Below are 21787 nucleotides of genomic sequence, written 5' to 3'. Positions count from 1 at the left end.
TTGTTCACTTATTTTTTTCCTATTAATATGTTTTTGGTGTTTTTCTAATTTAATATTCATTCATTCATTCATTCATTCATTCATTCATTCATGTGATTGATAGACTAATTGAGGAAGGGTCTCAACTACATAGCTTGACTCTCCTAGAACTCACTATGTAGACCAGGCTAACCTTGAACTCAGAGCTCTAGTTGCCTCCACCTCCTGTTAATGTTTGTTTGTTTTAAAGTGTTTAATGCTAGGATATTGAACAGAGAAGAGGTTCATCTCTAGTATTATCCCCTTGATTATCACCCTGTCAGAAGTTTTTGATTGCTGTTCGTGGGGTTTTCTGGTCTTTAATTGTTGGAGAAATCACCAGGATTTCATTCTTCCATATGTATAAAGGTGTAGTTTACTTTTAAAGGCCAAGCTAAAATGCAACAAACAAAAATGTCCATTTAACCTTAAGTTTCATTTACAACCTTCTTAAATTTATTGAAAAGAACAAATTTTCTTTGAAACATCAGACAGTGTGCCTTCCTTTTAGCTCCTGTTGCTGTGTAAGTTCTCAGCTCTGTTGATTATTCAGCTTGTAACCTGGAAACCAGCTAAAAAGGAAGGAAGCCAGATGTGTATTTCTGGGCCCACTAGAGTAGCTTCCTCTTCCTCTAGCCTGGTTCAGCAGCTAGAAAAGGCCTCATATCCTACACCAGAGGGCAGGGTGGGGATTGATTAGCCCTTCATCTGTGCCTGATTGGAGTTTTTTTATTCCTGATAAATTGTAAAGACGAAGAGACTCAAGGAGACTTGGTTAATTAAGCCTGGGTTAAACATGGCAGCTTTCTGGGTCATCAGTTCACTGTTTTTGTGTGTGTTAGAAATTTGTCAGATTACAAGAACGAACATATTAATGTATTTTCAAATATTTTAAATCGCAGTTCAACATTTAAAGGTACTCTGTTTGTCACCAGCTTTTTGCATGTATCTCTGAATCTTTGTTCTGTATTAAGAGTTGTCTAACTAAGTTCTCTAGTGATGACTTTTGACTTTTTTCCACCTAGATATAGTCTGAAATATGTTTAGGATGATAGTAGTGGCGTTAGTTGTTTTGATTTTATCTTGGGTTCAGGGATGGCTGACAGGCAGTTGGGCAGACTGTGGTTCTTTGTGCTGTTGCCCTGTGGAGGTCTGATAGCACGTGAGCAGCGTTTCAAAGGCCTGTCGCATATGTAGTTTATTATTACAGGATCTGTCCTGAGAAGTAACAGACTTGCGTTATTATGTACTTTAGACTTCTTTTTTAAAGATTTATTTATGTATATGAGTACTCTAGCTGTCTTCAGACACGCCAGAAGAGAGCATCAGATCCCATTACAGATGGTTGTGAGCCACCGTGTGGTTGCTGGGAATTGAACTTAGGACCTCTGGAAGAGCAGTCAGTGCTCTTAACCATTGAGCCATCTCTCCCGCCCCTATTATGTACTTTAAATTTTAGAAATGTAGTATAAACGTATTTGGCTATATGAGCATTCTTTGTGTTGTTCAGGACTTACAAAGAGATTGCCATGTTTGCTCAGTGTTAGTCCTTTGCAACGTATGTGACCTGTTCTTTTCCCTTTCTATGTCATAGGAATGAGTTATTAGGATTATATATTGTGATTTAATCTTTACTTGACAGCATTAGTATAATACTTTATGCTAAAATAGCATTTTAGTACCATCTATCACCTGTAAAGCATTTTATTTTAGCACCACCTATGCTCTAAACTAAACCATATTTTCTCCAATACTTACATAATCAACGCCTATTGTTTCATCTTTATTCCCATTCTTGGCTTTAGGGATAAGGTTTCAGTAGTGCACGGGTTGGCCATAACTCCACCTCAGTTCCCCGTCTCAGCCTCACAGTTAACGTCCAGTAAAGCCTTTTCTTGTTTTTATTGCATGCGTTCATAGTATGTTTCTTATGTGATTCTTTAAATGGGACTGAAAGCATTTCAGGTAAATCTTAACAGTGAAGCCTCTCTGTGTGAGAAGCTAACATTTTATTTTATGTTATAAAGATTTAACATTTGATTATTCTCACAAATGAGTGGTTATGACCCAGTGTTTAGCATGGAGCCACAAGTCATATTATGTATCTGGTCCTTGGGTTCTTGAGAAGCTTCTGTTTATAAAGTGAGAAAACACTGTCTTGGTCCAGAAAGAAACACATATGAACACATGTAATTTTAAGCCTTTTAGCACTTTTATTAAAATTAAAATGCCACACACAGGGAGTGATAATATTAGCCAATGTAACAAAGGTATCATTTGGATTATAATCAGTTTGGTTCAGGTTATATCTTAGCACGCAGTCCTTTTGTTCAGACAGCTCACACCTCACTTCCGGTGAACTACATTTCAGATGCTCCATTGCCACACTTGCGCAGTCACTCACTCCACTCAGTCCTGTGCAGCAGTTAGGAACCAGTCCGTCCGTCCGTCCGTCCGTCCTTCCTTCCTTCCTTCCTTCCTTCCTTCCTTCCTTCCTTCCTTCCTTCTTTCCTTCCTTCCTTCCTTTCTTTCTTTTTTCTTCTTTTTTTTTTTTAAGTAGGGCGCTTCTGAGATACTTGTTTATGTCATTTTGTTTTACTTCTCTACACCTATTTATATATCTTCTTGTGACAGTGTTATGGTTGCCTTGGCTGGCCTTGAATTTACAGCATCCCCAAGTGTGTGTTGACATCACAGGCCTGCATCTCCATTTACAGTGCCCCGCTTTTTCCCTGTCTTCTCTTTTCTGGGGGTGGGATTTGGGGGGTTGGATTTTTCTTTTTCTTTTTTTCTTTTTTTGAGAGACAGGCTTTTAGGCTAGGCTTTCCTTAAACTCCCTAGGTAGCTAATGATGACCTAGAACCTTATTTTCCCAAGTCAGGGAATGAACCGGAAGTGAACCATTAACACTCGGCTTCACAATTAGTAAAACTTACTTTTCTCAGAAGTTTTTTTAAAAATCATTTTAAGACAAAATAAGTTTTTCTTTTGCCTTTGATATTATGATCCCAGCCTTTCTCCTTTCCATTCCCTTCCTTCAAACACTCTTGTATTTCCTTCATCTTCTAAGCCTTCTTGCTCTATTTCAACTTTATGGCCTCTTTTCATTGTTATTGCAGGAATATGTGTATGTGTGTATTCCTAAATATAATCTGCAGTCTGTATGTTACATAGCAAAGTAATTTCTAAAAGCCCAAGCTACACTTTTTAAACGTAGTATAATGGTACTCTTTATTTTTGCCAACTTGATATTTACAATTTTTTTAGTTTTTTTGCTTTCTCACTTTGTTAATTCTGGAAAGCAAAAATTTCGTATTTGCTTTTCGAAGGCGACGGTAAACTTGAGCTCTTCGTCTCGCCACTAGTCTGTCTTTGTCTGTTGTTAAAATTATGAGCCAGTCTCTATGGCCGCAGCCAAATGAGTAATCACCAGTAATGTGACTCGTGCTGGAAGTGACTCCATCAGCACCTGTGACGGGGGATTAGTTACAGTTTACAGAGCACCGCCTCTTCCCTTCTCTCGAGTGCCCTAAGCCAAGTACTCATTCTCATTTGGGTGTCTGCGCTGTTGGAAGCTACTGCCGTGTGTTTCCGTGCAGACAGTACAGTGGGAAAGCTTCCTCTAGCTCGTGGATGGCTATTCTCTTTATTTGGAGTATCTTGCTGGTTATGTAAGCGACCTCGGGAGAAATTATCCTGACCCAGATCGGAGGATGCGGTAGTGCTTCAGCTGCAGGATTTCTTCGTCGTTAACACCACAGTGCTGATGACAAAGAGCAAGTTGTAATCCTCATCACTGCCAGGGCTGAGCCGGGCAGACTGAAACCGTCATTTGCTGCTCGCAGGCTTGTTAGGTTACAGCCTCTGCTTCGTTTTGTGGTCTTGGCTTTTCTTCCTATACAATGACGGCGCTGCAAGTGAGCTCAGAGACGCTTGGTTTGAAAGCCATTTGCCTGTGATTGTTTTTGAAGACTAAAGAAGTATTTATGCTCGATTAAAAAAATACTGCTCACGAACAAAATGAAATGTCAGCTATATTTACTGACCTTTAAAGCCTTGGCTTGGATTGCTGAGATTTAAAGATACTTTCAAACCTCAGGAACTAAGTACGGTTCGTATTTTTCTGCTCCCTTTTCTTTTGTCTTTATTACATTTGGTTTTGCTTCTTAGCCTTAGGAATTGAGGTCATTGCCTTTTATAGTTCTAGGCTCAGCATTCTGAGTTTTAGGATTTTTAAAACTGTTTAGAAAGAGGTTTACTGTGTTGACGATAATTTATAACACTAAAAATTAATTTAAGACTAGAGCTCAATTGTTTGGAGTATGTTGGCAGATGTGTTTCAAGTTAGACGGTGTCTTAAGGGAACTAGGAGTATTTGTTTTGTGAGGGTTTTTGAGTTTCCTTTTTTTGGTGCTGGTACATACTCCCTCCCCCACCCAGCTTGTTTTCTAACAGTATCATGTTTTCAGTAGACCTGCTTGGGTGGGAATTTGGACTTTGTTCTTTCAAGTAGCTCCAGTCTTTTTTCTGTTTTGTAGGCTAAACCTTGACTTACAAACGTGGCCTAGATAGTTTTAGTTTCATTATTTTCCTTTGTTAAGATCTAGACTTGTATTTTTGTACTTAATGAGCTTAATCTTTTTTTTTTTTTTTAAACTCTGAAAAGGGAATTGTTAAATGTTAACAGGAGATTGTTGGAAACTCTGGCGGTAGACACAAACCCCATGGATTTCCTGTTAAGTACTAAGTGGTGAGCTTTAATGTGTTTCGTCTGAGCAGCTGAGTTGTATTTGAGACCTGTAGATGATTTATTTAAAAATATTTTTCGGGGAGGGCTCATCTGTTGGCCTCTTCCTCATGTGAATGGAATGTGGCGCAGCGTGGAGCCCCAAACAGGATCCAGTTGTTGGGGCATTCCTCCTATAGCGTGGTAGGCCCTTCTAGAAATACAGGCTCTCAGCGGGGTCAGTTTTGGCTTTAGGCTATTTTTAAAGTTTGGTTAATACTAACAGATGACCTTAACTGAACACCGAATCCCCTAACGAAGTGGAAGAAGTATTTTGTTTCAACTAAATGCTCGGTTTTAAGTTAGTGTCTTTCACTTGGGTTTTCAGATTCAAGTCCTTTGTGATTAGGGCCATATTCTGCTGGGCTTGCTTCCCCTTAGGCTGAGGAAGTTCCTCACAGAAGTCTTTAGACTCTTGAATTAGTGACGCATGAGTTCTACTTTACATTCCAGTGCACCTACAGCAGAGAAGCCTTTCCTATGGATTCACTGTTAAAACTACAAAATCCATTTGTTTCCATTTTAGTATGAACCTGTTTAATTTTTGAAGTGTGTTAAGTACAAAAATTACCATGGTTACACAGTTGATTTGCCACTTTAAGAACTTTTTAACAGGCACTATAAACTGTCTCTGGTTGGTGAGGGTAAATGTAGCTGTACAGTGTCATGTAAATCAGCCTTCCCTTTTGCCATACACATTTATAGCCAGATTTACCAAGGACTGTCAGCTAAATACCTTCAATTTTGAGGAATTATGTTATCTAGAAATTAAACCCCATTCTAAGTTAACTGAAAGTAATTTAAATTATGTTAACTTGCTGAATTTAACCCCTAGAGTTGGGTCATCTTGCAAATAGGGCTCTTGAGAAGATCTTCACAGGAAGGGTTTTGGTATTGTAAAATGACTGGGTCATAGGAAATGCAAAACACCTGCATTCTTTGCATAAGAAAAAGGTACTTAGGACTAATTTCACTACTGTCGCGTCCTGCTAAACTGAATTGTCTTTAGTTACTTTTGGGGGGGGGTATCATTTTGATGCTTTGGCCTGAAGTGTTTGGAAAAGAAACAAATAATGTCCAAAGATTGAAAGTCCTCTTGAGAAGGAGCCAGTGTTCTCTCACTTACCAGTGCTAAACAAATATAAGTATAACATGAAAAGTTTCCATTATAGAAATAAGCTAACTTAATAGCTATCATGTTCACATATTTCATATAATCAGATAATAGAATTGTATGAAATGTTAGGGATCTAGGCCCAAGAAATAGAAAATATTGGTAGCAGGCAATGATAGGTATACAGTTAGTGTGGGAATTTTCTATTTTGAAAATTAATTTCTCATACTAAGTACTTTGAACATCTAGTACCTAAGCCTAGTCCAGGACATAGTAGAAAGTAACAGTAACTAGGTTCAGTTATCATAAATGGTAAAAGTGAATGCAAGACACAGAGTCTGTTTTGGTTTTGGGGGTTGGTTCTAGAGACACTGAAATTTTTAAATATTTTTTTCAAATAAAGAAAATGTTATTTGCTGAGGAATTCATTGTTTATTAGCTGAGTAGAAATGAGATATGTTTAAAATATAGATTCTAATGAACCCACTAAAGTCCCGTTAGGAATTTTCTTTAATATAGAAAATTACTCTTTGAGAACCTCCTCAAACTAAAAAAATCTTGACTTTTTTTTTTTAAAAACAAGAGTATTTTGCATTTCTTTAAGACATAGTAACTACAAGAACAGGTGAACAGGAGCCGCATGGCTTTAGGAATCCTGGAGACATTTACTGTCTTGGTCAACAGCTCTGCTTTGTGTCCAGAGGGAACTCAAGTTGCCCTGTGGTGAGGACTCGTTTGGTGTACATATATGCAGTGTAGAGGCAGTTGTTTACCTGCATTCTCAGGTTTGGTTGTTTTTCCTAGGACAGCCACAGTTTCTTAAGGTGGTAGAAGTTTCTTCTCATTTCAGAGCTTTTAGAACAAACAGTAGTAGATAGATGAACGCATCAGTTCTTACTGAACCTGACTGCTAAGAATGAGACTGTGTCACAGTCATTTAAGAACACAAACATGGTGCTCTTCCTTCCTCCCTCTAACTTTCCCACCTCCTGCTGCAGTGTGATCTCAGACTTGCTTTTTAACAGTGCTGGAGACAGGGGAGTGCTGGTGGGGAAACTGTGGTCATTCTCTCTGATCTCTTCCTGCTGCCCTCTGCTCTCATTGAAGTGACTGCATCTGTATTTGTTCTTGGAGCACGGCAGGGGTGGGGTTAGGTCAGATGCTTTCTGCTCAGTTAAAATCTAAGTATTAAAATTAGACTAACTTCTCTAGTTAAGAGGAAAGGGAGGGGGTAAATGTGTTTGACTTCCTTTCATTTTCTCAGGGTTAAGCAGAAACATATACATGTATGCTTGCTTGGTAGTCCCTTTTCAAAAATAGTTTGTAGCATAATACAGTTTAACTATTTTTTATTGATTAAAAATACTTTATGGTTGAATAAAAACATTAGGTTATACCATTATGACGATATTTAACCATCATACTGCTATGCACACTTTGAGGATACAACCAGAAAATAACCAGTAGAATTTTTCCCTTTTTTTGACAGACCTTCAAACCATTGGTTGAAAATAGTATACCAAGTTCTGTCACTGCGGTAGAGTTCCTTATCGATAAGCAAGTGGATTTTTTAACAGAAGAGAGTGCCTTTCAGCTATACCAGGTAAGAGAATACACCACTTGTTCATTAAACTAACTTTATTCACATTCAAGCATTTTTAACCGTTGCTTTATGTAACACCTTAGGCATATGGGGAAGTACAGGCATTCATATATTTTGAGTAGAACATTACTTACATTTCCATAAAGAATTTGTCCTGAGACCTTGCTGTGAACCAGGACCATTTTGGCTGTTGCTAGGGTAACAGGAGTGAACACAGCAGCCGTGGACATACTGCATGTGAGAAAAGAGTTGTCTAGACACCAGTATTACTTCAGTTCATCTCTGGTTCTCTAAGGTAAAGGGCTGGGCCTATCTAGAAATGCATTTGAGGGTTTCTTTTTGTTTTGCCATATACTTGTTTTTTTGTTTATGTGGTTGTTTGGTTTTGTGATTTAGAATTAAACCCAGTGTTTTGAGCAGAATAGTCACTTGCTTTTCCAAGTTTCACTGTTTTTAAAGAGAAAAATTTAAGTTGTTATAAAATAATAGCTTAAGTTAATGCATTTTAGGGGGAAATGTGTTTTCCAGTAGACACTTAGACTTAAATCTTGTAAAAAAAAAAAAAAAACTTGTCACCACTATCATGGTGATTCATATCTATAATCCTGGGACGTAGGAGGCTGAAGTAGGAGGATCTCATTCAGGGCCAGCCTGGGCAACAAAGGAAAACTGTCTCAGAAAGCAGAAAAGTGTTTTTGTGGGGGCAGGAGATAATGTCATCAGTTAAGCGCTCCTTGGGCTCTTGCAAAGGAGTGGAGGTTCCCAGCACCGACAGGAGGCAGGTCACAAGGACCTGTAGCCCAGCTGTAGGGAGCTGATGCCCTCTTCTGGCATTGGCTGGTTTCTGGCATGTGGAATATATAGCTGTGATAAGTAAAATTAAGTCCTTTGTATTTTAGCAAAGTAAAAGACAGTAATAACCTATTTTTATTAATCTTCTTGTTTATTGCAATTTTTAAAATAAAAATGTTTACATTACTTTTATAATTGGACTTTAGCTTTAGTATTTCAAATATATGCAAACACATTTGTTGCAGATACTTTTCTAGTTAAATGTTTAAGTAGTACTATGACTAACTGGGTTAAAGAAGAAATGATGAAGGTGTGTTGGCTTTTTTCCTTGTGGAGAGTTGATTGTTGTTGTTTCCATGGGAAGAACAAGTGGGGGTTGTGGTAAGGAGCTGTGCTGAAGTTGTAACAATAAGGGGCTGGAATAGGAATTGTTTCCTATTTTGAACCTTACATAGATTTACATTTTTCTTTTATTGTTATTTCTCTTTCTTTACACAGTGTAATTATTATTTTGTTTTTTTTTTTTTTGGGGTACTGTTAGCTTTTATTTTTTGCTTACATTTCAGACTAAAACTCATAGCAAATTTCAATTTAGTAATAGAGGTGTTGGAACTTTCTCCTTGAGTTTTAATCTGCTTTTGTAAGTGCTGTCTCCTTACTATAGGCCTTAGTATCTTTTGTTTTTTCCCCTAAAAGTTATCTGATGTGCATCTAGATAAGATAAAGGCTGTCTCCACCTCACAGTGGCTTTCTCCTCTGCTTTTATTATTTGCACCATGGAAATTCAGCTTGGATCTGAAGTATAATAGTTACATGCATACTACTTTTAAAAATAAAGTCTCGGTGGCCTACCTGCTTGGTAAGAACTATGTGCTGACACTGGTAGGCTACATGCCCCCACCCACTGAACATTTAAAAGCTTCTTTCAGATTTCTGGTTATTTGTTTTCTTTTTAATAAAAACAAAAGCATAGGAGCTGAACGTTTATGCAGTCTGTTGAATTGTTTGATTGATCTTGTTCAAAAGTGATCTAGACTGTTTTCCTAGTAGATACATGTAAACAGACATCTGAATCAGACAAATTCTGTATCTCTGAGAACTGAGGTGATTCTCTGAAGTTGACCCTTTGACATTTAATAATTAATGCCCCCCCCCAAAATGTTAGCCTAAGAGTACTTGACTTTTAGAACTTGTTAGTTTTATAAGAAAGTTATTATTTACAAGCGTTTCCCTCTCCTCCACCCTCCCCTTCTTTGGAGACAAGATTAACCCTGTGACCTCAGACAACCTCTGAGCCTCCTGCTTTAGCCTCCCCACTGCTGTCATTGTGCGTTGTGAGCAACCTCACTGATTACAGTAATTCTTTAGTTTCTTATGTAAGTCTTGTTAAACATCACCATGCTTTTCTGAGTTCATAGCTATGTCTGTGAAAAGACATATTGACAGAGGTCTGACATGGCGTAACCTCCCTTTTCCTAATTACTCAAATGTGTGAAATAGACACACACACTTGGAGAGAAGAAAAAATACTGGCTTCTTTCTTTTTTTAAATAAGAAAGAATTCTCTTTTTTTTTTTTTTTTTTTTGTAATCCATTATCCAAGCAGTACCTTAAATTTTGGCTTCTTTTACTTCCTGACATTTCCGAGTTGTAGAAGGTAATCAGGTGTAAGTTGAAGGAGTTTGAATGCTTAACTAGCTTGCAACTTATTGTCACATTGTTTTCTGACATTAAATTTCAGGAAGCTGTTTCTTTTTAATCAAATTGGAATTATACTTTAATAATGATGTAGGTTAAGAAGAGAGGTGCTTATCTCTTCTTTAACAATGTGGGGTTTTGTTATGGTTTCAGGTTTTGTTTTTTGTTTTTTTTGGTGTTTTTTTTTTTTGCATATAAGTTTTAGTCTATAGCAATGAGATTGAAGTTTCATATTAAACTATTCCAAAACTAGTACCCCTCACCCCAACTCCTGAGTTCCCAACATTCTGTTCTGTAGCAATAGGCTCACTTCAGTTGGCTTTAACAGTTGTACAGGCTTCTGTCCCTTTTTAATTTTATGTTTTTTACACGTATGATTGAGTATGCAGTGCCTGTGGAGGCCAGAAGATGGCATCAGAGTCCCTGGAACTGGAGTTACTAAGGGCTATGAGCTCTGTGAGTGCTGGCAATGGAGGCCCTGTCTTCTGGAAGAGCAAATAGTACTCTTAGCCACTGTACCATCTTCCCTGCCCCCAAATCACCCAAACACACACAGGAGCAGGGAGCTCATAGACACAGTGTAGAGAGATTGGCTAAGAGGAAGTGTTCACTTCAGGTCACTGCTGTGTATTCTACCCTTGGAAAGGACTCAGTATGCCAGATATCAGATTGCATATATTAAATTATTTGCTCTGGTCAGTTTTTAAGTGAAATGAAATTGGATGTTTGCAGTATTTTAGAAAGAGTGTTTACTGGGGAGAAAAAAAATTGAACCAATACTTCACAGACAGTACAGTTAAACGCTTCGTAATTAGAGTTCACGTTAGCAGCAAACATCTTCGGCATTGTTAATTTTACTTTGTTTTTCTTTTCCTGTGCTCACAAAGGAGTTACTTCCTCCACTTAGTTTTCCTGATCTTGCCCAGCTGAAGCATGGGTGGGGGAAGGGCGGGGGAAGGCAATAAGGAGCTCTGCAAGGGGTGGGGGTGAGTTGAGTGGGGGAGGGGAGAGCAATTGCTTCTGTAGTTGAAACCTTTTGGTTGTATTAGAGTTGAGTTTGCTCTCCTTGGATTAGTTACAGAAGTCTGCTTTTTCCCACTGAGTGTGACTGCACTGTTTTGATCAGAGTTTGCATGGTAAGAACAGAGCTTTCAACTTGTAGCGTGGCTTTGAAATGGCCTGTCGTGATTTGGCGACCAGCCATGCACACACCTGCAGTTTTCAGGTTGGTCGCTTCATGCAGGATGTAGAGGAGATTAGTTTCTGACTGAAAATTGTATATTACTCATCAATTATATGGTTTGATCTGCTTTGATAGTCCAATATTTTTCAGAGATTCCCATCCTCTGCTTTTTTTTTTTTAATTTAAAATAACCCCCCCCCCCCACACACACACACTATACTGATTACAGTTGCTTCTCCCTCTTCCCATCTGGGTCTGCCCCCTTTTCTGTCTCATTAGAAAACAAACCAGTTTCTAGGGGATACTAATAAAAATTTTATAATGCTAAAATAAAATTATTTTATTTTGTCTCATCCTACAGGGCTGTTCCCTGTGAGCCCTGAGGGGAGGGATTTGAGGGAGACATTCCATTTAGTGTTCCTGAATATTCCGAGTCTGTCTCTGTCTCTCTCTCTGTCTCTCTCTCTCTGTCTGTCTCTGTCTCTCTGTCTCTCTGTCTCTCTCTCTCTCTCTCTCTATCTCTCTCTCTCTCTCTGTATCTCTGTATTGGTTCTGATCTGCTGCAGGAGGAAGCCTCACTGATGGCGAATATGTTAGTACAGCAGAATGTCATAAGCAGTCATTTGATTTCATTTGTGTATATTTCAGGAAGCTTCTGCTGTTACTGACTTTCTGTAGTACCCTCAAATGGTTCTTAATTTTAGCTGTCCTCCCCTCTTCTTTCTCTCTTCCTTCTTGTTACAGGCTGTGCCTTTCCTGTCCAGCCACAACTACCTTATTTCTCTTTCCCAGGGAGATCTATTTGTCCTCCATAGTCCATTACTCTATATTTAGTTTCTGTGGTTCTACGATTGTGGCTTGTTTATCATTGACTCAACAGCTTATATCCACATATAAGCAAATGCACACCATATCTGTCTTTCTGCGCCTGGGTTACCTCACTTAGGATGCCCTTCCCCCCAGTTCCATTCATTTGTCTGCAGATTTAATTTTTTTTTTTTTTTGGTTCTTTTTTTTCGGAGCTGGGGACCGAACCCAGGGCCTTGTGCTTCCTAGGTAAGCACTCTACCACTGAGCTAAATCCCCAGCCCCGATTTAATTGTTTTAATAGCTAAGTAATATTCCACTCCATTACTCCATTATGTAAGTGTGCCGCATTTTCTCTCATTCTTCTGTTGAAAAGCATCTAGTTTGTTTCCAACTTCTGGCTCTTATGAATAGGGCAGCCGTGAACATGCTTGAACATTTGTCTCTGGCAGATGAATCATCCTTTGGGTACTGGCCCAAGAGTGTCAGATTGATCCAGTCTTCCCGAGGAACCTCTGTGCTGATTTCCGTAGTGGCCGTGCGGGTTTTTAGTCCTAGGCCATGGAGGAGTGTTCCTCTTCCTCCACATCCTCCCCAGCTGAGCTGTCAGCATGTCAGATCCCAGCCGCCCTGACAGGTGTAAGGTGGAATCGCGGGGAGTTTTGATGTGCGTTTCCCGGATGACTAAAGGTATTGAACAGTTTGAAGAAGTGCTTATCAGCCACTTAAATTTCCTCTTTTGAGAATTCTGTTTAGATCTGTCCCACAGTTTTAATTGGGTTGTTTTCTTTTATTTGTTTGTTTTTCGAGACAGTATTTTTTTTTTTTAATGTAGTCCTGGCTGTCCTGGAACTCACTCAGTAGACCAGGGTAGCGGGGAACTCTCAAGAGATCCGACTGCCTCCGCCCCTGCCCCTGCCCCTGCCTCCGCCCCTGCCCCTGCCTCCACCCCTGCCCCTGCCCCTGCCCCTGCCCCTGCCTCCACCCCTGCCCCTGCCTCCACCCCTGCCCCTGCCTCCACCCCTGCCCCTGCCTCCACCCCTGCCCCTGCCTCCGCCCCTGCCCCTGCCTCCGCCCCTGCCTCCGCCCCTGCCCCTGCCTCCAGAGCCCTGGGATTAAAGATGTGGGCTTCCACCACCTTGCTATGTTTTCTTGATATCAAGTTTTTTGAATTCTTTATAGTTTGGATATTAACCTTGTATTGGATGTGTAGTTAATAAAAATCTTCTATTCTGTTGGCTTCCACTTTATCTGAATTACAAAAGCGTTTTAGCTTCATGAGGTCCCATTTATTAACTACTGATCTTAGTTCCTGTGCAGTGTCCTGTGACCGGAGTTCAAGGTGATTCTGAATTTCTCTTTATCAGGTTTAGTGTCTCTGGTTTATGTTGAGGTCTTTGGTAGCCATTTGGAGTTAAGTTTTATGTAGGGTAATAAGTATTGATTTGTGTGCGTTCTTCTACATGTAGCCTTCTAGTTTAACCAGAAACAATTCGCAGAATGTAATCTTTTTTTCCAGTGTGTGTTTGTAGTGTTTTTTTTTTAATTTTTTTTAAGGTGTTATGTCTGGCTTTTCAGTTTGATTACACTGATCAGCATGTTTGTATCTGTGTTAATACCATAATATTTTACTATAGTAGTGCAAACTAACATGAAGATGTTGATGCCTTTAACACTTTATTATTCAGGACAGTCCTCTGCTTTTAATTGTAATTTTAAAAATGAGACCAAGGACACTAAGCAAAACTTCTAGATAGCCTGGTGTGCAGTGGCGGTGCGTGTCTTTAATCCCAGCACCGAAGAGACAGAGGCAGGCTGAGTTTCAGGACAGCCAAGTCCTTCCTAAATATTTATGAACATTTTGCTTCTTTTTATTCTCCTTTCATCTGTTGCATATGAGTATATAGTGTAAGACTCGGGTGTTTTCTCTAGCATAAAGTATAGACATTTTTTACTTTAATTATTATCTTTGTATTTGACATTCTGGACCATAATAAACTATTAAATTTAGAAATGAAATTCTTGTGCCACCACTTTTCTCCTTGCAGTGTATTAGCATTGAATCATTGCACTCAGTGTTGCTGTCACCACAGGGGCTATAGCACAGTGGGCTGGTTGGTGGGGTAACCAGAGACTTCTTTGGTCCTGAGCTAGAGAGTGCTCACACACTTAAGAGAAAAGTCTTTGTTTGTTATTTATGATTGTGTGTGTGCATGTCAGCCATGTCTCTTATTTGGAGGTCAGAGGAGTTGATTCTCCATTATGAGAGTCTGGAATTCTGACTCAAGTTGTCAGGCAACTTGATGGCAAGCCTGTTGACCTGATGTCTCTTTATTACTTTACCTTTTAAACGATTCTGGTATTCTGCTTCCATTTGTGCCTGCTGCCTGTGGAGGCAGAGAAGAGTCACTCCCCCAGGCCTGAGGTTTCAGGGGCTGGTGTTCTATGTGGGCAGACGGATCAGATCTTGCACATGCTAGGCAGGCATTCTACCAGTACCCCAACCCGTTTCAACCTATAGTTTTCCCAGCATTTTTATGACTTAAATTGTTTGAGATTTCCGAATATCCTAAGGTAATTGTTACCTAGCACAACTGGTTTGCTAAAAATAGTTAGACATTTGCAAGGGTGAGGCAGCAACAGCTTAGGAGGTGTAGGGTAATGCTCATTTGTTTCTTAGGACTTTCTGCCACTGTCATTGTAGAGTTTGGAGTTGCTTTGTAATTGGGAGAAAATTCAAGTGAAGTAAAAACTAGTCTCTGAATAGCCAAGGAGGAAAATTAATGAGTGGTGTGGTTAAAACTAAGCTATGCTGTGCTTTCTTGAATTAACTAATCAATATAAATGGTATACTGGCAACGAAACTCCTAATAATTTATGAGTAGATTTATTCCTCAGTATGCCATGATGGTGTTAGTTCACAAAAGAAAATAAACAAGATGTTGTTATATTACCTTAGAGGGCTAAGAAAATGACTGGCTTTTTAGAACTTACTGTTTGTTTTATTTTGTTTTCTTTTTCAAGACAGGGTTTTTCTGTATAGCTCTGTCTGTCCTGGGACTCTCTGTAGACCAAGGTGGATTCAAACTCAGAAATCTACCTGCCCCTGCCTCTGCCTCCTGAGTGCTACGATCAGTGGTATTCACCACCATGCTTAGCCTTGTTTTTTCAGACTAAAAAAATGTTCATCCAATTCATAGTACAGTTGGTCTCATTAGAGTAGTGATTCTCAGTCTTCCTAATGTTGTGGCCCCTTAATACAGCTCCTCATGTTGTGGTGAGCCCCCCCCCCCCAATAAAATTATTTTTGTTGCTACTTCATAACTGTAGTTTTGTTGCTGTTATGAGTCATAATGTAGATATCTGATATTCAAATGGTCTTAGGTGACACCCCTGCCCCCCAAAGGGCCATTTGACAACTCCCCACCAGGGATCATGACCCACAGGTTGAGAAATTTTCATTCTATAAAAATTCCAATCAGAAACAGAGAGTTGACCTGGGTCAGAGAGAGGAAGCTAAATTTATTTTAAGATACAACATTTGGGAGTTGGTATTAAAAGATGTATTTTATCAAACTCCCCTTTTGTTTTTGTAGACTCTTGTTAAGTAACCCAGGCTGGCTTTCAACTTGGAATCTCCCAGAGTTCTAGGTTGGCAGGTATGGACCAACAGCTGTAGTAAAGTGAGGCCAGTCTGGGAACAAAGACCCCATCTTCGCAAATGAAAAGAAATTCCTTGAAGTAAACTTGGTTAAAGAGTCAAAAAAACTTAGTGAGGGCATTAGGGATGTGAAGCCAATAGAAACTAGATTGTCAGCCAAACTAGAAAAGGGTATGTGTTTTTAGTAGTATACATAATAACTACATCTATAGGGTCAGATAAAAGAGGGAAAAGATTGTGCAGTGCACTTACCAAGTCAGTATAAAAATGATGTGTCTTATCAGAGGAATGCTGGTTGTTGCTGTATGGAAAGGAACTGACTGACTGACGCTTCGCTGTAGAGGTTGAAAACAGGCACAGTGGTTAGCAGCAGTGGTTTCTATGTCTTCCCTGTCGGTCATGACTTAAAATCTTGACTTGCAAAAGAATCAGAAATTTCTATATGAGTAGTTTCCACATTTATAAAATACAGGCATATCATATACATCAGGGTTGTTAGGAGGGTTAAAATGAAATTTGTTAAACAGCTTCTCACCTGCTTACTAAGGTAGCTGTTTCTTTTCAGCATGGTGTGGTGTGCTCACGTCTTTTGAGTGGTTCTTGCAGTTCTCTTCTGCCGCCATTCACACACTTGTTGGGCGTCCCTTCACCTGCCTGCCCACTTTCATGTTTTATTTGTCTTCCTCAGAACGTGTACCATTGTTTCTTTACTCAGCAAGTTTCTTACTGCCAGGACAGCCCATTGTCAGTGTCTAATTACAGAACGCATTTTCTCCAGTGACCTTTGTTTTCCCTAGTCTGCTCCTTCTCAGTGGCAGATTTAGGTTAAGATTTCATGGTGGCTATTCTTCTCTCTCTCTCTCTCTCTCTCTCTCTCTCTCTCTCTCTCTCTCACACACACACACACACACACACACACACACACACACACTCACTCAAATTTTTCTGTTAATACTTATCTTTCTAAAGTGTGCTAGACCCACACCTATAACTTCAGTACTCTGGAGACTGAGGCAGAAGGAGCTTTACTTTTGGCCTGGGGAAAACCTTTAAACGCTGGATGCAAGAGTTCTACTAATGACCTTTGAGATTCCTTCCTAGCACTGTGAACTTGCTTAAGGTGGAAAAAAAAGTAGCCATTTCTGACCAACAGTAACTCAATCAAATTAAAAAACTGTAATTGGTTAGTCTGAGAGAAGAATTTTATCTAACACTGGGTTTATCTCAAGAAGAAACTTGAGTTACAGAGTACTAAATACAAGTGAGACGTCTGTTAAACTAGAAAACAAAGACTGACTTAAACAATTTACTGACAGCTTTTTATCCTGTTTTTCTGTGGTTTCTAATTTTATTTTGGCTGGAATTACACACATTCCCTGTATTTCCTAAGTATCTCCCTTTTCCATTTCCAGTGTCCATTCATGCTAGCATTTCAGTGAGATGTAGAAGCACTTTTCTAAAATGAAGTGAGTCCAGTTTGAACACAGAGGCTGTATGGCATATGTTTTCTGCCAGGAATGTCCTGTGAACTGACTACTGATGGATTGTTGGTTTGGTTAAAATTAGCATCCTTGGGTAGGCATGGCCTGGAGGTGGTCTATATGAAGCCAAAGCAGGGAGCAACTCTTGTTCAGTTCTTGACTTTACCCCATTTCTGCTCAGAAATGACAACTTGCTATACGGGAGCCTAGCTGAAGCCTGGATAGTAAAAGATGGACCATGAAAAAAGAGAGCCAGCTACTAATGTTGTGCTTTCTTACCTAAATGGTGTTAGTGTGTGTTAGAATGCTATGTTGTTGTATTTTAGTATTACTTTTGGGGTATATTCTGTTTTTTATATCCTCTACCTACCTAATTTATAACATCCTGATTTCAATGGCAATTATAAAACATGATTATTTAGGTCTCAAGTTAAACCAGGATTGTTTTAGTCTCTTAAGAGAAAAGACATTAAACCTAAAACTCAGTTGTTCTCAAAACCAACCATTCCATATATGCTGCCACTAAAATCCTCATTTGTGACACCTGTAAAATGTGTTACATGGATCCATGGAGACCAGGGGCAGGTTAATTTGGCTAAAAGTTGCCTAGAGTATGTGCTGTTCTGCAATACCTAGATGAGACGCGGAAGTCGCTACACTAGTTCTGCTGGTCTTAAATATCCTATGATTACAGTGTTCCCTTATTTATTTGGGCTAACAATTTAAAGTATGTGAAATTATGCTTGTAGGCATTGATTTCCAAAGATTCTACACCACCACTAATTAGTGTTTGAGAAAGATTTTCTGCCTTTTTTACCAGTCAAGATAGGGTGATCATATTTATTTATTCCTTTTATCTAGTGCAATGTTTTACTAAGGCTCAGCTATGTTATTTAAAGTTACATTTAATTTATGGTACTAAGTTATACTTTTAAAAATCATGATTTCAAAACATTTTTATGTGGTATGATGTTAGCCATATAGGATTCTTCAGATTCCATTTTCAGCATCTAGGGAGAGGAGAAAGGAGAAGAATATGTGGAGCCAAATATATAGAAAGGGGGAATTTGGATAAAGACTTTGTGATGGTGGCGCTCACACAGCTGGCAGGTTGACCAGATTGAGGTGCCGAGCTGGTTTACTCAGTGTACATGGCGAGCAGTCTCATGGGAATCGCTTAGGTTTATACACTATTCTCTTGTATTACTTGTAACTGGTTTCTAACTACAGGACTCAAGTTTGTGTTTTTCTTCCCTGTTTTTGTCAGTACAGTTTCCCTGTGGTTTCCACACAGAAACTGATCGCCGAAATCTATGCATTTGTTTTTTGTGCAGAGAACCCCAGTAGGTTAAGATGTTTCTCATTTGTCCTTTTCCCAACAGTCTGGTTTCCTTTGTGTGGAATGTATTATTTTGAAGACATAGATTTTCTCAAAGTTAAGTTCAAAATTAAAAACAAAACAACAAACAATACACTTTTAAGTATACCTCTGTTAGCATGTCCAAAATTCATGTCCCCTAATCTCTGACTAAAGATAAGACAGTTCTTCACAGACATTAGCTGATAAGTTGGAGGCCGTTGATTTATATGAGCTCCTGTTGTACTAAAATTCTGTGTCTTCATAAAGTCTGGAATCTGATGGGGGAAAGGACCCCTAATAAATATAGAAGTGTATAAAGGCAAAATACAGTACATATCATCAGATACCAGGAAAGTACAAGGAAATTAATTAAATTCAGTTGTCAGTTGCCTTAGGACACGTGGAAATTAGCTGATCCAGTAGAATATTAAAGTTGGTCAAATGAATAGGCAGAATGCATATATTGAATGGCCCACTTATGCAAACCTTAACTTTTATCATCTTCCTGTAAAGGTATAGTGGTGATGAGAAGAAGTCGTTTTAATTAACTGTTATTAATTTCAGACAAGGTCTTACTGTGTAGTGTGAACTCATCTTTGTTACCAGGCTGGCTTCTAGCTTTTGCCTTCTGAGCGCTGGTGCGCACTGCTACCCTTAGCTGAGAAGGCATCTTTTTTTTTTTTTTTTTTTTTTTTTTTTTGGTTCTTTTTTTCGGAGCTGGGGACCGAACCCAGGGCCTTGCGCTTCCTAGGTAAGCGCTCTACCACTGAGCTAAATCCCCAGCCCCGAGAAGGCATCTTTAAAAGCAATTTAAATTGAATCAGCCATTGGTTTCACCCTCTTTGTCCCCATTGCATTTGGTCAAAGGAAACAAACGGTAAAGCTTTAACTTTTAACTGTGTAGGCACAAACTTGAGCAGCACTGAAGTATTTATCCATGTTGCACAGGCATTGCCACTGCCCAGTTTCTTAGCCTTCTCATCGTCTCAAACAGAGCTCTTTCCTTAGTTCACCCCAACCTGTGTTCTACTCCCTTTGTGATTTGCTTACACTAGGTATTGCACATGATAAAAATCTCACAGCACCCTTTTTAAAGGCCTGTTCACTTAGTATAACATCTTCATATTTCACCCATGTTATGGCATATGCCAGAATTGTATATGTGTGTGTGTGTGTGTGTGTGTGTGTGTGTGTGTGTGTGTTTCTCTTTCGAAGGACTGAGGAACATTTGAGACAGTTTCACACTCTGTAGCAGCTCAAATCACGCTAGCCCAGAACAGAATGTACAGCCCCCATCTGGTTTTACAATCCTCCTGTTTCAGTCTCCTGAGTTCTGGAAATAGGTAACTATTGGCTGGGATCACAGGTGTCAGTAACCATAATTAGAATACACACACACACACACACACACACACACACACACACACACACCAACAACCAAACAAATGTGTGTTTGAGAGAGCCTCTCTCTCCTGCTGGTTAGTGTGCCTGTCAGTACACATGGCTCCGGTTTCTTTGAATCATCATGCTTGTTATTTCCCTTGCATTCTCTGTAGTAGCCATCTAATGAAAGAAAGCCATACCTTAACAAGATTTTAGTCTACATTTCCCTACAATTACTGACAGATAGTCTCTCATTATCTGAATGAGAACCATTCTTTGCTCACGTAAAAGGAAAATTCCTTTTGCATCAGAACCGTGAAATACCCAGGATATCAGTCCTTTCTTAAGGACATGGCGTGCAGCTATTCTGTTGATTTTCTTTTCTCTCCTGGTAACCTGTGATGGACAAATGTTTTTATTTAATGATATGCTTTGGATGTCATAGAAAAATCATTGCCAAATTCAGCATCCTGAGGATTTTCTGAATGTATTCTTCAGAGAGTCTTATTTATAGCTCTTAATTTAAGTGTTTGATCTATATTGATTTAATTTTAAGAAATAATATTAACTAAGGGACCACATTTTTTCAGCATTACTTGTTGCAAAGATGGCTAGCAGTGACTATAGTTAAAATGAAACTGAGCTGATTATTTGTACTATGATTTATTTCTGCACTTTGTATTTACAGCCTTGGTCTGTGTGTCTGTCCTTTTGCTAGTCTCACAGAGTTTAATTAGTTAGGATATCATTCCCATTCCCTACAGCCACATATTTTGTTCAAATGATTGTTACCAAAACAACTAACATAACTATTACTGTGTTCTGTCATTGAAATTTTATGAATGTTGTAGATAAATCTTGGTTTCATAACTCCTATATAAGCTATTAGGCAATAGATTAGACCTTTGGAAAAAACAGATGTTTGAGGTTTGAACAAAAAAGCAACTGTGGTTGCCGTTCACTTGTATCTGGCCATTTCACTGTCATTGTGAGTTTGAAGACTGACAGAACACTGCATTCTCTCAGTGTAGAGAAAGAGGGGTACGTGCTTCATTACACAGTCATGCTGTAAGTTCTAAAATAGTAGAACTATTTATATTGTTTTATAGTGCTAGGAAACTACCAGATATGTGTGTCTTCTTAGAAATAGGTTTCCACGAGAAATTGGGTGGAGAACTGGAGATGCGGTTTGGTGGTACAGCATTTGCCAATGCTCAAGGCCTTGGCTTGATTTTCACAGCGTTGCAAACAAACAAAAGTAAGATGGGGAAGAAAAGTGAGAGAGGAATGTTTCCACATAGGAACAGAAACAGACAAGGAAGGGAAGGAAATGGAGATTGGCTTATGAAATGTGGCGATACTTAAAAAGGCAGAATCTACTGAGTAGGCCAACCTTAGGTTCAAAGGGAGTCTGGAGTCATAAGGATCAGTTTTCCTTAGAAGACCTCTTTCTTAAACCTTTGAGCCGATTGTGGAAGGTAAGCCATTCCTCAGACAGGATCTTCTTACCTACTAAAGGCCCTTTGTACAAACTTGAAGACTGGTATTGAACCAAAGACCTGTGCACCATAGCACAACGAGGTCCACAGATAGTTGTCACTGTGCTGCTGATATTTGCTCTTGTTCCTTTTCTTTTGTCTTGAGTTAGTGGAGGGGCAGGCTTCTGTGGCTCCGTAGTTAATGCCCTTGTCACTTCTCGGTCTTTAGTTGTCAAACCCTCTTCTTTCTTCCCCCCTTTTGCAGTGCCTTCTAGGCCACAGCACTCTTGGACCACAGTTCTGAGATAGCTGGGAAAGTAGATGCTTCAGAGCACTGCTGCCTGGTTAATTCTGAAATTCTCAGCTCACAGTGAAGCATTTATATTGCCTGTTAGGTGAGGCAGTGTCTCCCACACCAAGTAC

The 21787-nt window shown here is 39.2% G+C and overlaps 1 protein-coding gene across 8 annotated transcripts in view; it reads left to right on the top strand.

The window, feature by feature from the left end:
- Positions 1-21787, top strand: part of Jmjd1c (jumonji domain containing 1C) — a 177591-nt gene that overhangs the window by 99947 nt on the left and 55857 nt on the right. For 6 of the 8 annotated variants that reach the window (XR_010060624.1, NM_001191719.3, XM_006256361.5 and 3 more), the window contains exon 3: positions 7408-7521. Coding sequence is in view for 3 of the 8 variants with exons in the window: in NM_001191719.3 (NP_001178648.3) it covers positions 7408-7521 (114 nt within the window). In the remaining 5 variants the exon portion in view is untranslated. Of the gene's footprint in view, positions 1-3535; positions 4130-7407; positions 7522-21787 lie in introns of those variants that run through there. The other 2 variants (XM_039098405.2, XM_039098403.2) reach the window with 2 other exon arrangements.

This window comes from Rattus norvegicus, chromosome 20 (assembly GCF_036323735.1).
Source record: "Rattus norvegicus strain BN/NHsdMcwi chromosome 20, GRCr8, whole genome shotgun sequence".
NCBI classification, from domain to species: Eukaryota; Metazoa; Chordata; class Mammalia; order Rodentia; family Muridae; genus Rattus; species Rattus norvegicus.
The sequence above is the reverse complement of the archived record's forward strand: the minus strand, read 5'-3'. Positions and strand labels throughout refer to the sequence as shown.